At 36.3% G+C, this 12,767-nt stretch overlaps 2 protein-coding genes across 3 annotated transcripts; one reads left to right on the plus strand and one right to left on the minus strand.

Moving 5' to 3' along the window:
* LOC126626554 (actin-7-like) lies at positions 1-3,674 on the plus strand. Of its 2 annotated transcripts, none has more exons than XM_050295914.1 (5): positions 1-166; positions 1,200-1,273; positions 1,375-1,768; positions 1,914-2,527; positions 3,321-3,674. In XM_050295914.1, the coding sequence occupies exons 2-5, from the start codon at positions 1,214-1,216 to the stop codon at positions 3,384-3,386; spliced, it is 1,134 nt and encodes a 377-aa protein (XP_050151871.1). In that variant the 5' UTR covers positions 1-166; positions 1,200-1,213; the 3' UTR covers positions 3,387-3,674. The 2 variants fall into 2 exon arrangements, with proteins under 2 accessions (XP_050151871.1, XP_050151872.1); XM_050295915.1 differs by having other exon boundaries at positions 154-282.
* Positions 3,675-4,393: 719 nt separating this feature from the next.
* On the minus strand, positions 4,394-5,400 carry LOC126626555 (RING-H2 finger protein ATL79-like). Its single transcript, XM_050295916.1, has one exon. The coding sequence runs from the start codon at positions 5,219-5,221 to the stop codon at positions 4,571-4,573; it is 651 nt and encodes a 216-aa protein (XP_050151873.1). The 5' UTR covers positions 5,222-5,400; the 3' UTR covers positions 4,394-4,570.
* Positions 5,401-12,767: the final 7,367 nt, after the last annotated feature.

Here is a 12,767-nt window from a genome sequence, read left to right on the forward strand (position 1 = left end):
TGGAAAGTTCGACAGTCCAGACTTTCCAGAGGTTGGCAGAAATTCCTTCAATTGTCTAATCGTAAAGCAGAATCAAACCGACCTTCATTTTTCCATCATTTCGTCTGGCCGGCCGCCCACCCACTCCTTTTAGCTGTCAGCTCAAATCCTCCTCGACTCCCCGAAGGTATGCGTGCTTCTTAAGCTCTTTGTCTCCCTCCTGCTACCAAGAAACCATTTTTTTCCGTTTCTCTTCAGTATATCTGCTATTTTCCCCTCTTGTGAATCGATTTCCAAGTTTTTGTAAGTTGAATTGTTTCTTTTTTTTTTCTGTTCCTGCTTCCGATTTTACTGTTGTGAATTTAATTTGTTTAATCTTGTGTTCGTTGATTGATCTATCATCTCACAAGTTCACTGTGGATTGTTCTGGTGTTTTGTGAATTTGTTGAGTGATTGTTGCTGTTCATGTTAATTAGTCAGTGACTGACTGAGACTGTGAGTGGCAAATTCTGACAGATTTTGTAGTGATTTAATCTGATTGGCATCTAAATTTTGATGGCATCAACCCATCACTAGCATTAAGCATGACAAATCTCATATTTTGGTTTAATCTGATCCAAAACCCCTTACTTGTTATCAATTGGTGACAAACATATTGTGTGTGTGTGTGTGTACTTGAAAGGAAAACCCGAAATGCTTGATACCAGTTTGAAGTGCGTGTAATTGATTCATCTGTGGTATGGGAATAAGAATCAGCCGTGTTATTTCTATATGTGATCGGTGCCTGACAAACCCTTTACAAAATAGTTAGGTAGCCTTCGGTTTTGGATGTAATTCCTGGAAAGAATTAGAAATTATGCTTTATTGCTTTTTGCCTGTTTTGTTGATCTTCCGGTGAAATAGAGTATTACGTTTTATAAGCGGTGGATTTTCACTTTTCACGCGTGTCTTCAATTACCGGTTGCCCAATGTTTAGTACTTAATCCAGGATTGTAATGGCTCACTGATATGACCTTTGTTTTGTTCAACTTGTGGCAATCTCCCATTAATCCATGCTTGTTAGTTAGGTTATAAGGTACACAATCCAACTTACAAGACCAAAACAGAGTTTTCTGATGTAAAAACCAAGAACTGATTCGTTCAATGAAGAAGTTACCATAATTGTATGCATTCTAGTATGTTTCTTAGGTTACTAACGGATTTCCCTGATTCCTCTGCAGCATCACCATAAAGAATGGCAGATACCGAGGACATTCAGCCTCTCGTCTGTGATAATGGTACTGGAATGGTTAAGGTATGGGCTTTGTTTCATTTTGCCTGGTAATGTATGAGAACCCATCTTAACATACATGCTTTCCCTTGGTATATAACGATCGTCATGACTTCCTTCAACAGGCTGGATTTGCCGGAGATGATGCTCCAAGGGCTGTTTTCCCCAGTATTGTTGGTCGTCCTAGACACACAGGTGTTATGGTGGGGATGGGACAGAAAGATGCCTATGTCGGGGATGAGGCCCAGTCGAAAAGAGGTATTCTCACATTAAAATACCCTATTGAACACGGGATTGTTAGCAACTGGGATGACATGGAAAAGATCTGGCATCATACTTTCTACAATGAGCTTCGTGTCTCTCCTGAGGAACATCCTGTGCTCCTTACTGAAGCACCCCTGAATCCTAAGGCCAACAGGGAAAAGATGACTCAGATCATGTTTGAGACCTTCAATGTCCCTGCTATGTATGTTGCCATCCAAGCAGTTCTTTCCCTCTATGCTAGTGGGCGTACTACAGGTTTGTACCAATATGAAAAACCGAGAGTGATTTATCTATTTATTTTGTTATAATTATTTTCCATGTGCAAACAAACAAATAAATTTGGAAGCAAAGTTTACAATCTTGAAAGCTCGTTACTTTTTAACAACAAAACATTTTCCAGGTATTGTGCTGGACTCTGGTGATGGAGTCAGTCACACAGTTCCCATCTACGAGGGTTATGCACTTCCACATGCCATCCTCCGGCTTGACCTTGCTGGACGAGATTTAACAGATTCCTTGATGAAGATCCTGACTGAGAGAGGGTATACTTTTACTACAACTGCTGAACGGGAAATTGTACGCGACATCAAGGAGAAGCTTGCCTATGTGGCACTTGATTATGAACAGGAACTTGAAACTGCTAAAAGCAGCTCATCAATTGAGAAGAGCTACGAACTACCTGATGGTCAGGTGATTACCATTGGAGCAGAGCGTTTCCGTTGCCCTGAGGTCCTATTTCAACCATCATTCGTTGGAATGGAATCGCCTGGAATTCACGAGACCACCTATAACTCTATTATGAAGTGCGATGTTGACATTAGAAAAGACTTGTATGGCAACATTGTCCTCAGCGGAGGGTCCACTATGTTCCCAGGAATTGCTGATCGAATGAGCAAGGAGATCACAGCCCTCGCACCAAGCAGCGTGAAAATTAAGGTGGTAGCACCTCCAGAGAGAAAGTATAGTGTTTGGATTGGAGGATCCATATTAGCTTCACTGAGCACATTCCAGCAGGTATGGGTTATACACTTATACTGCTTGTCCTACGCTGATAGCTTATATTTGATTTCACTTCGTATTACTGATCATAGAAGAGATATGAGTATTGATTATTGAATTCTTATTTACTATGGAAAATCTCAAGAGTTTATGTTCAAATAACTTAAAACAGTGAAATCACCTCGTGATATTCTTGAGGAGCAAACTTATAAGTGAGAGAAATAAAAATTGGTTGTGATTTTATAAGGGCTGGATTGGTATTGCTGTGCTTTGAAAAAAAGTTGTTGTGAGAATAAGCTGCTGTGCTGTGAGAATAAGTGGCTGTGAAATAAATCAGCAAAGTGTTTGGTAAACTTTTTTGTAAAAGTGCTTTTGGAAAAAAAAAAGCAGTCTGATAGTGGGTCTTTTCATTAAAGGAGCACTGTAGCTCCATGTGCTTTGAAAAAAAAACCAGTTTTCCAAAGCTGCAAATAGCAGCTTCAGCTTTTTCCTTTGATTTCAGCTTATTTTCACAGCAACTTCCAAAATAAGCCTTTTTTTTTTAGTTTACCAAACACCTAAAACCCTCACAGCTTTTTTTCATGGGTGTTTTTTTTTTAAGCACCTTACTCCCAAACCATCTCTATAAGTATGGTATCAGCATATAAGTTGCAGATTTCTAAAACCGATACAAAAGTTTAGTACCTTTCTGATTGTGTATATATAATATATGTTCACTACTGAAAGTCGTTCTTCGAGTACAATTTATTTGTTTAGGAAGTACGGTTCTGTGATTATGATCTCGGTGTCTCGTTTTTCTTGAATGCAGATGTGGATTTCTAAGTCTGAGTATGACGAATCAGGCCCGTCCATCGTCCACAGGAAGTGCTTCTAGACATGCGATCATATCGTCATCTTCCCCCCCCCCCCCCCCCCCTCTTTGGATTTGTGTGGTTTCGGATTGTCAGATAGCGTTTATTGTGTGAGCTTGGGGTCCGTCATCTCTTTTGTCATCGCTTTTAGATTGCGTCACATATGATATAGTAAGAACGGTAGTTCTTAAGTCGGATCGGTATATGCAGTTGTGCTGTTTTGTACACATTGTTTATGTGGTTTTAAAGTTTGTTGAAATAGAATATTAGATACTAATTAAATAATTAATGATGTTGTTTTGGATTATTAATTTACATTATTATCTTCCTTTGTTGTTGGGAAATGAGGAAGTTGCTGGGGGAGGGGCAACAAAACTGCAAGAGTTGGCTGCATAAATTGCGTTTTGTTCTCCCCTAGCATTTGCATTGTCACGGCATAACCACCGTGGCCTGCGTCCCCTAGCACTTGTATTGTGCTCACTAAGGCGGTCCCAAAAGTTCGGATTTCAGAAACGACGTTGCAAGTCCGTTTGTGTGTGTACATTTTCCCCCTCTATCGACGGAGGAGGGGGATTACGCGCTTGGGACCTTCCTCGGAATCCAAGTGCGTTCCGGAAAAGCGACATTTTCGGTTAGAAACGGCTGGAAGGAGAAACGTTATCAATCGATCTGATAAGTTATACAGTCACATACTCCGGACTTCTCATATTTTGCATCAGCACTCAGCAGTCGGCCAGTGTCCTAAAGGCCAGAGGCATTTTCGGTACACCCGTAAAAATTTGGACGGTTATTTCTACAGATGCAGGCTAAGGGGTAGAAAAAACGCAAGGGTTTCCATATATGCTGGTTTTAATTGATGTATTACTTTATTTGCTGGCTGTTTTATGGGAATTGATTTTCGCGTTCTCATTTCTTTCTTGTGCATATCTCTCTTTTTATTTTTGGGCTTGGATTGTCGCCTCGCCTATCAAAAGAGAATCAAACGTCAACAAGTAGTCAGCAGAGTGCAGAAGGTAAAAAACGAGAGTGATTTCCGATCTAGCTAAGATGGTAATTAAGGAATCAGGCTTGGTAACTTTTGCCTAATACCAGATTAAATTAAGTGTACGGCACCATTTAAAAAAAACTGGATAAAAACTTCAACTCTTGAACTAGTTGCATTTTCCATACATGTGTACATTGGCCAAACTCAGTAAGAACAAAGCCGCTACGGGCCGCTTTCCGGCATAGGATTTTGTTCGGAACTATGCTCCCTGGCGGGTTGCGGAGGTGGTGGTGACTGAGACGGAGACTGAGGAAGGCACGTGCGTCGGCACGTGGGACAAGAGGAGTGAGAAGACAACCATTCCTGAATACACTGAGCATGAAAACCATGTTTACACCTGCCTATCACTCTAATCCCTTCCCCCTCCACAAACTCCGACAAGCAAATGGCGCACTCCGCCTCCACCCCTGCCAGCTTCGCCTTCATCTCTGCCGTGTAAATCACCGCCGGAGCCGCCTCTAAGCACTTAGCCGCTGCCACATTGCTCTTCTGCTGAACATCAACCAACGCCTGTTGTCTCTGAGGAGCACTGTTGTTCTGACGATCGGAAGGGTTGGTGCTGCCACCGCGGAGGAAGCAGCGGATGGCGGCATTAAGACCCAACGCGCAAATGAGAGCGCAAAGGAGGACGATGATGATCATGGCGGCGTTGGCCTCGAATTCTTTTGAGCCGGAGTAAGGCCACCAGCGGCAGGCGTGGGAGCCGCATGTCGTTGGCCCTGCTGGAGGTGAAGGAAGTGGCGGAGAAAGGTGGATGAGGTTAACATCAGCTACTTCCACAGCTGACAGCCCCACTGTTGGCGGTGGTCTCATTTATGTATGCTCTTTTAATTAGTAATTCTCTGCTGCTGCTGATGATCTCTCAGCTCTTTTCTGAAGTTTGCAGAAAGGTAGAATGTTTTATATTCTGGCTTTTTAGTTTTCTAGAGAGAGAGAGAGAGAGATTGCGTGAGAGTGGAGATTAGGAAGATTTATAGGTGTTAGGGCAGGGAAGGGAAGCAAGAAATGCATACGTGTAATTTGGGTTTCACATTAGAGGAATGGTTGCAGACCAAATTTTTACACCGTATTTGCAAATTATATGATGTATCATAAATAAAAAATAAGTATATTAATTAATATTTAGTAATAATTTAATTATCAACAATAACAAGCCATTTAGTACTACGTTTTAGTGGTATTGCTCTTTACTTCTAAGTATGAATTTTTAGGTTCAATTCTCGTCAAAAGTAAATTTGAATCATATTATTATAAGTCGTTCATTGTGAGGTTTAGTTCACTCATCCATTCTAAATAACATCGTTTGTTAAAAAAATTCCATATTATTATATAATTTATAAAATATAATTAAATTAATCGTCTCGCTGGCATTATCTTTTACGTTATTATATTTGGCCTGGGTGAGAAATATTTGTCATTATTTGGAATACTTGACATGTGTGGGGTACTGAGAATCACTACCTATCTTCTTCTGGGAGCTTCCACACTCTATTAACCTACACAAATTAGTTAAGAAACAAAAACAAGGTGGAAATGGAATAAACTGTAAATTCGTATTGGATGAGAGAATTCGAACTCGAATACAAAAAGGTTGCTAGACTAATTTGATCAATCGCCGTAACTTATAAGGTGTATATTCTTACATTTTAGCTTCGACCTTTTCACAAACACAAAAATCTTAATTTGAGTTAATAAGCTTAAGAGATTTCACATATTCAACATACTATTTTTCAAGCTTTATAGCCAATGAAGATATATTTTTTTCTTCAACAGTGCGTGACACTGAATGATGTGGTTGTGGAAATTACATTTAACAGCTAAAACAACCATAGCAGTGAGTGTTACGTAGCATTGAAGTCATACCCGTTGTAACTTTTAATATACTTAGTGTGTTTATCTTTACTTGGTTGTTGACATATTACTTGTGAGAATATTACACAAATTAAGCTAACAATATGCTTTGTGTTACATAATTCTTTAATTTAATTACACTTTGCGACTGGTTAGAAGGAAAGGAATGATTCTTTTTCCAAATACATGGAATTGGTCAATTCTTAGTTCCCACGCATTTTTGGTTTACTTACAACCTTGCGGATAGCTGACGCGCGAGTAACATGAGTTCCATCTGAAAATTACAACACCATGAAAAATTAAGAAAAATGAGAAATTGGTGGGAGCTGAATTTATTATCTAGCTTTTAAATGTGGTTTGAAGTGTTGAAGAAGGCTTTTTATTCAAACTGGTTTCTAAGATTAACATAATTCTTTATTTTGGTTTTGAGATTTAAAATCGATAGAAGTGGTTCCAAAGTTTGTTCATTGTTAATTATTTTTGTCTTTACGTGAAAAATCTTTGTTAAATAAGGACTAAAATGATAAAAATATCCTCAATTTTTGTCAAATCATTTTGCCCATTGTTGATTAAATTCAGAGTATTTTTGTCATTTTGTTCCTTATTTAACAGAGATTTTTTACGGAATAACCAAAATAATTGACAGTGAACAAACTCAAAGACCACTTCTATCGATTTCAAAACTCAAGGACCAAAGTGATGAGTTACGTCAATCTCAAAGACCATTTTAACTAAAAAACCTCTTGAAGATGAACAATATATTTTTGAAATAAGGATTGATGGGGGTTTGTAATTACTATTATTGATTCAAGTGAATATTCTAAATTTCTAATCTAATTTGCACTACCAAAAAGAGAATTCAAACTTGAGTACAAAAGTAAAAACACTCATTTAGGTTTAGCTAACTTAACTACACTCAAATATATGTTTAGAATTCGATCCCTTATTGTGGAAGGGGAGAATTTGATCTTTGATTGAATAAAATGTTTGATCTTGTATAAAGAAAAGGGGTCGAATTCTACACACATTCCTTTTTTACGTTTGGATTAAATAAATCAGAGAATAATTAGAACAGGGAAATAAAGAGAGGTTGTAGGGAGAAATGATATACAAAAATACTTCCATCTTTTAATGTTTAGCTATATAATATGGCGAGAATATTTTTTGCTCAACATTTAAGTGATTATAATGCTCATCATTCGATTGATTACCGTTAAATGGGTTTAAATTCTGAGATATGTGTAGTGAATATGCATAAATCTTAAAATTTTAAACCCATCCAATATACTAAGTAAGGCAATGAGTACTATCACCACTTAAGAGTCGTCAGCAAAAATACAGCCACTCATATGACCTACAAAAATCATAAATGGAGGTGACCTTTTGCAAACTATTCCTATTTCTGTGTAATATTGGGTGAACTTAGACAACGGTTTTAACTTTATAATAAAGCATGAGAATTAGATGCGATGCCCTTATACTACAAATAGACGACATTTTCAAAAGTGAAAAAATCTTTTGGACTTTAATTAGTTTTTAGAAACGCCATTGCAAATAGGGTGCTGCTATTCCACACACTAATTTTTATCTCGCACATTCTTCTTAGTTTTTAGCTGATGGACTCTATTTGATTGAAGAAAATTAATAGACAAAATTAATAAAAGTGTCGGAAGGTGAAATGAGTGTGTAAATTCTTACAAATAGGGGGTTTATAGTTGATCGAAATGTCAGGGAGACTAAATTTATAGACAAAATTTGCAAACTAAATAATGTCTCACCAAAAGAAATAAGCACGTTTATCAACGCTTAACTAATAATCCAATTATCAACTTTTATGTTATTTAATTTACAAATTTAATCTCCTTAACATACCCTTCTTAAAATGTGAAAAAAAAAAGAGGTTAACTTCAAGTGGATATACTTGAGGGAAATAGCGGTGTTGGAGTTGTGAGTGGAGCGAGAGAGTAAGGAGGTGTAGTCAATTTGGATTTCAGAGAATTTTAATAGACTTTTTTTTAAGTGACAGATTTCAAAGGATTTTAATGTACTTACAATTCTATATGGATTTTGACAGATTTATATGGATTTATATTATAGATTATTATGGATTTGTATGGATTTTATTTGTAGATTTTGATGGATTTGCATAGTCTTTTCTTTTCTTTTATCTTTATTAGATTGTTTTTATTTTTTTTTCAAATAAGAAAAGAAAAACCATTTTCTCCCTCCGTGCCCTAAAACATGATTCTGCAGCTGCTTCATTTTCAAGCCGGCCTGTCAACCCAATTCAAACTTTTTAATTGTCTTGTCCATTTTTTGTCTTCCTGAAGAATTATTGTTTTTTATTCAAATTCAATTCGGAGCATCGACGAGTGATTCAATTGAATTTTCAGGTGCAAATCAAATTCTTCTTCTTTGGGTTTGATTTTTTTACCAGTGGGTCGATGTGTTCTTACATTATAGATGGTTGGTTTTGAATTTTGGTCTTACTTTGCCGATTGGATTGGTAATCAAACTTCTAGGTTTGATTTGAAATGATATATTTCCATAGCTCAAGTCAATCTGCAACTCTATTGACAAACCGACCACTTCCATGGCAGATTCAATGAGTTTAACTGACCCTTTACCAAATTGAGGCATAAAAATATAAAGAACAATAGTGGAAAGGGTCAAAGGTGTGCGAGTGAGTATTGATTCAACAGTATATGGACCAGAGAAGTAATTCTCCTGCTGCTTATGGCTAAGAAGTGAGGGCTGAAGAGAGACAATGGAACATAAGCTTGAAAGAAATCCCAGGGGTTGAGGTGGGATTGTATTTGGTGTTGGGTATAGTTCTCAAATCCAATGAAATCCAGCTCTTCATGAAATCCTACCAAATCTTTATTTTCTGAATACCCATAGATTTAGAATCATTCTAAAAATGTCTTTTAAAATCTCACTTGACTACCTATGGATTTGGATGTATTTTTAAAATCTTCTTAAATCCTAATTTGACTACATCATGATTTCAAAGTCTTTTAAAATCTTTTTTCTAAAATCCTAATTGACTACCCTCTAATTTTAAAGTCCATTAAAATCATGTCAAATCCTAATTTGACTACACCCTAAGTGTTATTTAAGATCTTATTTCTCATCATAATAAAGCAAACAATATAAGTAAATTAAATAATGAGTGTCACGAGTCATGACCTCACAAAATCCTAATACGTATCCAGATGAACAAGGTTAAACTTAGTTTTCTCAATTTTATATTGCTTTCTCTTATATTAGCAAAGAGCACCATTAGGACTCAAAATATTTTGTCGCAAACACTTCCTTCTCCTTCACATTTTTTTTTATTAAACTAAAGCTAACCTTTTCTATATATTTATATAGAGAAATGCTAAGGAAAATCTCTTAAAGTGGGATTCTTCATAGACTTTGTACCACTTCACAGTTTAATGTTAATTATCATGTCAACATTATAAAATATTATACCAAAAACATAAAATGATAAAGAGTCCATAGAGGGTACCAATTTTGATATAAGCCCCTTATCATTTCTCATTTATATAAACTAAACATAAGTAGAATTAATCAAATGATTTAAATTACATAGAACTTTGGTAGTTATCCACACTTGAATAATTAAATTAATTCCCAGCTGACCCCATTGAGCTTCATGCATATCCCAACTCATTTTCCTTCTAACTCAAGTCATCAATTTTAGGTTTGCTTTGTGTATGATGATACTACCATGGTAATGATGTAATTAAGTTCCACATAGCCTCTTCCTCAACCGAGAAAATCTTGCGTGTCATCAGACTTATAATTATTTTTATCGGCATTATCTTATTATATACATCAAGTGAAATCATGTGATGAGAGATATAATGCGCATATATATATATACACACACGCTCGATAACAGACAATGAGATAGAGGATTAGAAAAATAATTAAGAGTAATCATGATTATGATAAAGTGGAGCTGGTGGGTGTATCATCTATCATGTATGTATGAAATAAAATTACAGAAAAATCCATTACCTAAAAATTAGTTTGTGCTTCTGTAAACTAATCTGTGTGCTTTTTTCTGTTGCAGTGCGCCGTAGTTTTTCCTTTCTGAAAAAAGAAAAGCAAACAGCAGTAGTGGATAAGCTGATAAGGGCAGCAGCTTCAGCTTGTCTCCAAATAGAAACAACCGGAGTATCTGTTTCTGGTGTTATTAGGGCACAGAGAGATGGCTCCATATAATTTTCAAGAGACGTCCACGTTTCTGTAGCCGCGTTTCCATCTTTGATTCCTTGGCTGCTGCTAGGTATTCAAAAGATTAGACGTCACTTAAGTTGTGAAGGCAACATCTATTATATTATACTTGGCTGCTGCTAGGTATTCAAAAGCTTTCAAATGACATTGCAACAAGAGACCACCAGGTAATTGCGTGTCTGGGTGGTTTTTGACTTCTGATGCATGTGATGTGAGTCATCTATCATTTTTGCTAACATCAGTTGTTTACACATGTGCGTAAGTTTTGACTGTTGATACATATATGTTCTTAGTTTGTCCAGTCACTATGCCAAATCAAGCATGCAGTTAGCTTGCGCAAATCGGCTAGGGACTAGTGGGAGAAGTATGATCGTTGATGCATTAGTTTTAAATTTCACATGCTTTAATCAAGAATCTATAACACGTGTGCATATGCAACTAACCATAACATACTTCGGGCTGGTTTGGTATTGCTGTGCTTTGAAAAAAAGCTGCTGTGAGAATAAGCGGCTGTGCTGTGAGAATAAGCGGCTGTGAAATAAAGCCAGTAGAGTGTTTGGTAAACTTTTTTGTGAAAGTGCTTTTGGAAAAAAAAGCAGGATGATAGTGTGTCTTTTCATTAAAGGAGCACTGTAACTCCATGTGCTTTGAAAAAACTGGTTTTTTTTCAAAGCAGCAAATAGCAGCTTCAGCTTTTCCTTTGATTTTCAGCTTATTCTCACAGCAGCTTCCAAAATAAGCCTTTTTTTTTCAGTTTACCAAACACAAAAATGACCCTCAGCTTTTTTTCACAGTGACTTTTTTTAAAATCACCTCAATCCCAAACGAGGCCTTCGTCATGCATTAATAAGCCAAACATTGGCATGCACAGGACATTATAACCAAGATCCGGCAAAGAAATAAAAAAGAAGAGTAAAAAAGAGAGATAAGAATCGTTGTCAATGTTAGAAATTGATAACTCCAAAATAATTTCTGATGGAGAGTGATGGTGATGTGAGTGAGTAGAACAAGCTCAAATGTACCAGGACCACGAGAGTAAATGAGCTTATGTATGGGCTTGGAACGACGCCGGCTTATTTGGACCCACACAGTCGGCTAATAGAGCTCACATCTTGTGGCTGTGGGCTGTCCAACGAGGCCTCCATCACACACTTTGAACTTTCTTCATCACCAACCTGCAAAACCAACCACTAATAAAACACACAAAACAAAAAACAAGCCAGGTGAGAAATATTTTAAGGAAAACTAATGAAAAATGTTTGAAAACTTTGAGTTTTAATGATAAATATAAAATAAAGGGTAAAATAAATAGTAACATAATTGACTTTTTAATGTAAAAATATGATTTTTTGTTAAAATAAATAGTATCGCGGGTTTTTTATTAAAAGTCTTAGTATTTTAGTGAGGTTGCCTGCTTCGAAGGTAACTTCACAGCAGAAATTAATGGGGGGATTGGGACAATATTCAATGTGTTTGGTTGAGGCTGCTTTCAGTTTCAGCTTTAGCCCATTTCTGTACATGCTAGGGCATCAGTTTTCCGTTTTTTACGTCATGGCAGGAAATAGACATGTAGATAATAAAGGTGTGCTATCCACACATTCTATTTTACTTCTTACACATTCTTTGATAATTTATATTCGTTGATCTTCTTCAATTCATCCGATCCGACAGCCGAAAATTAAAAATGTGTGTGAGAAGTAAAATGGGGTATGTGGATTCACACCCCTAGATAATATTCACTGTTCATGTGTGACTCCACCTATCTAACTGACTGGTGTTTGGATCACATGTTCTGTCTGTCCTCACGCATTATAAGACCTACTTAAAAATACGGACACATGTTCCGTCTGTCTGCACACATCATCCTGTACACACTCAAATCGCCATCTCTCTCCATTATAAATTATCTTGGAGTATCAATTTCTAACATTGACAACGATTCTTATAGTTAGGAGAAGAAGATGCCCTTATAGCACTTAAAAATAAGTTCGTATATTATTATGCAATTTTTTAAATAAATACGAAGTTCGCTATTATTTAAAAATGTTAAAAATACATTTTACAAAAAAAAAATGTTATCTTTCTTAGATATGTTATAAATATTTGTATAATACGTGAAATTTTTATATGTTACACTAAAAAATATGTGAAACTAAATGCATTCAACATTAACTGTGTAAATATACGTATATATAGTACGTTTGATTTTGAAAAACATATATTTTAGCGAATGGATTTAGAAATGTATGAAAAATGAAAA

Source organism: Malus sylvestris, chromosome 6 (genome assembly GCF_916048215.2).
Source record: "Malus sylvestris chromosome 6, drMalSylv7.2, whole genome shotgun sequence".
Taxonomy (NCBI): domain Eukaryota; kingdom Viridiplantae; phylum Streptophyta; class Magnoliopsida; order Rosales; family Rosaceae; genus Malus; species Malus sylvestris.

What these genes read in the sequence shown, in the direction of transcription:
- LOC126626554 (XM_050295914.1), top strand. Translation starts at nt 1,214, where the DNA reads ATGGCAGATACCGAGGACATTCAGCCTCTCGTCTGTGATAATGGTACT. An exon ending in ATGGTACTGGAATGGTTAAG is followed by an intron (nt 1,274 to 1,374) that starts GTATGGGCTTTG and finishes TTCCTTCAACAG; the next exon opens with GCTGGATTTGCCGGAGATGA. An exon ending in TGCTAGTGGGCGTACTACAG is followed by an intron (nt 1,769 to 1,913) that starts GTTTGTACCAAT and finishes AACATTTTCCAG; the next exon opens with GTATTGTGCTGGACTCTGGT.
- LOC126626555 (XM_050295916.1), bottom strand. Translation starts at nt 5,221, where the DNA reads ATGAGACCACCGCCAACAGTGGGGCTGTCAGCTGTGGAAGTAGCTGAT.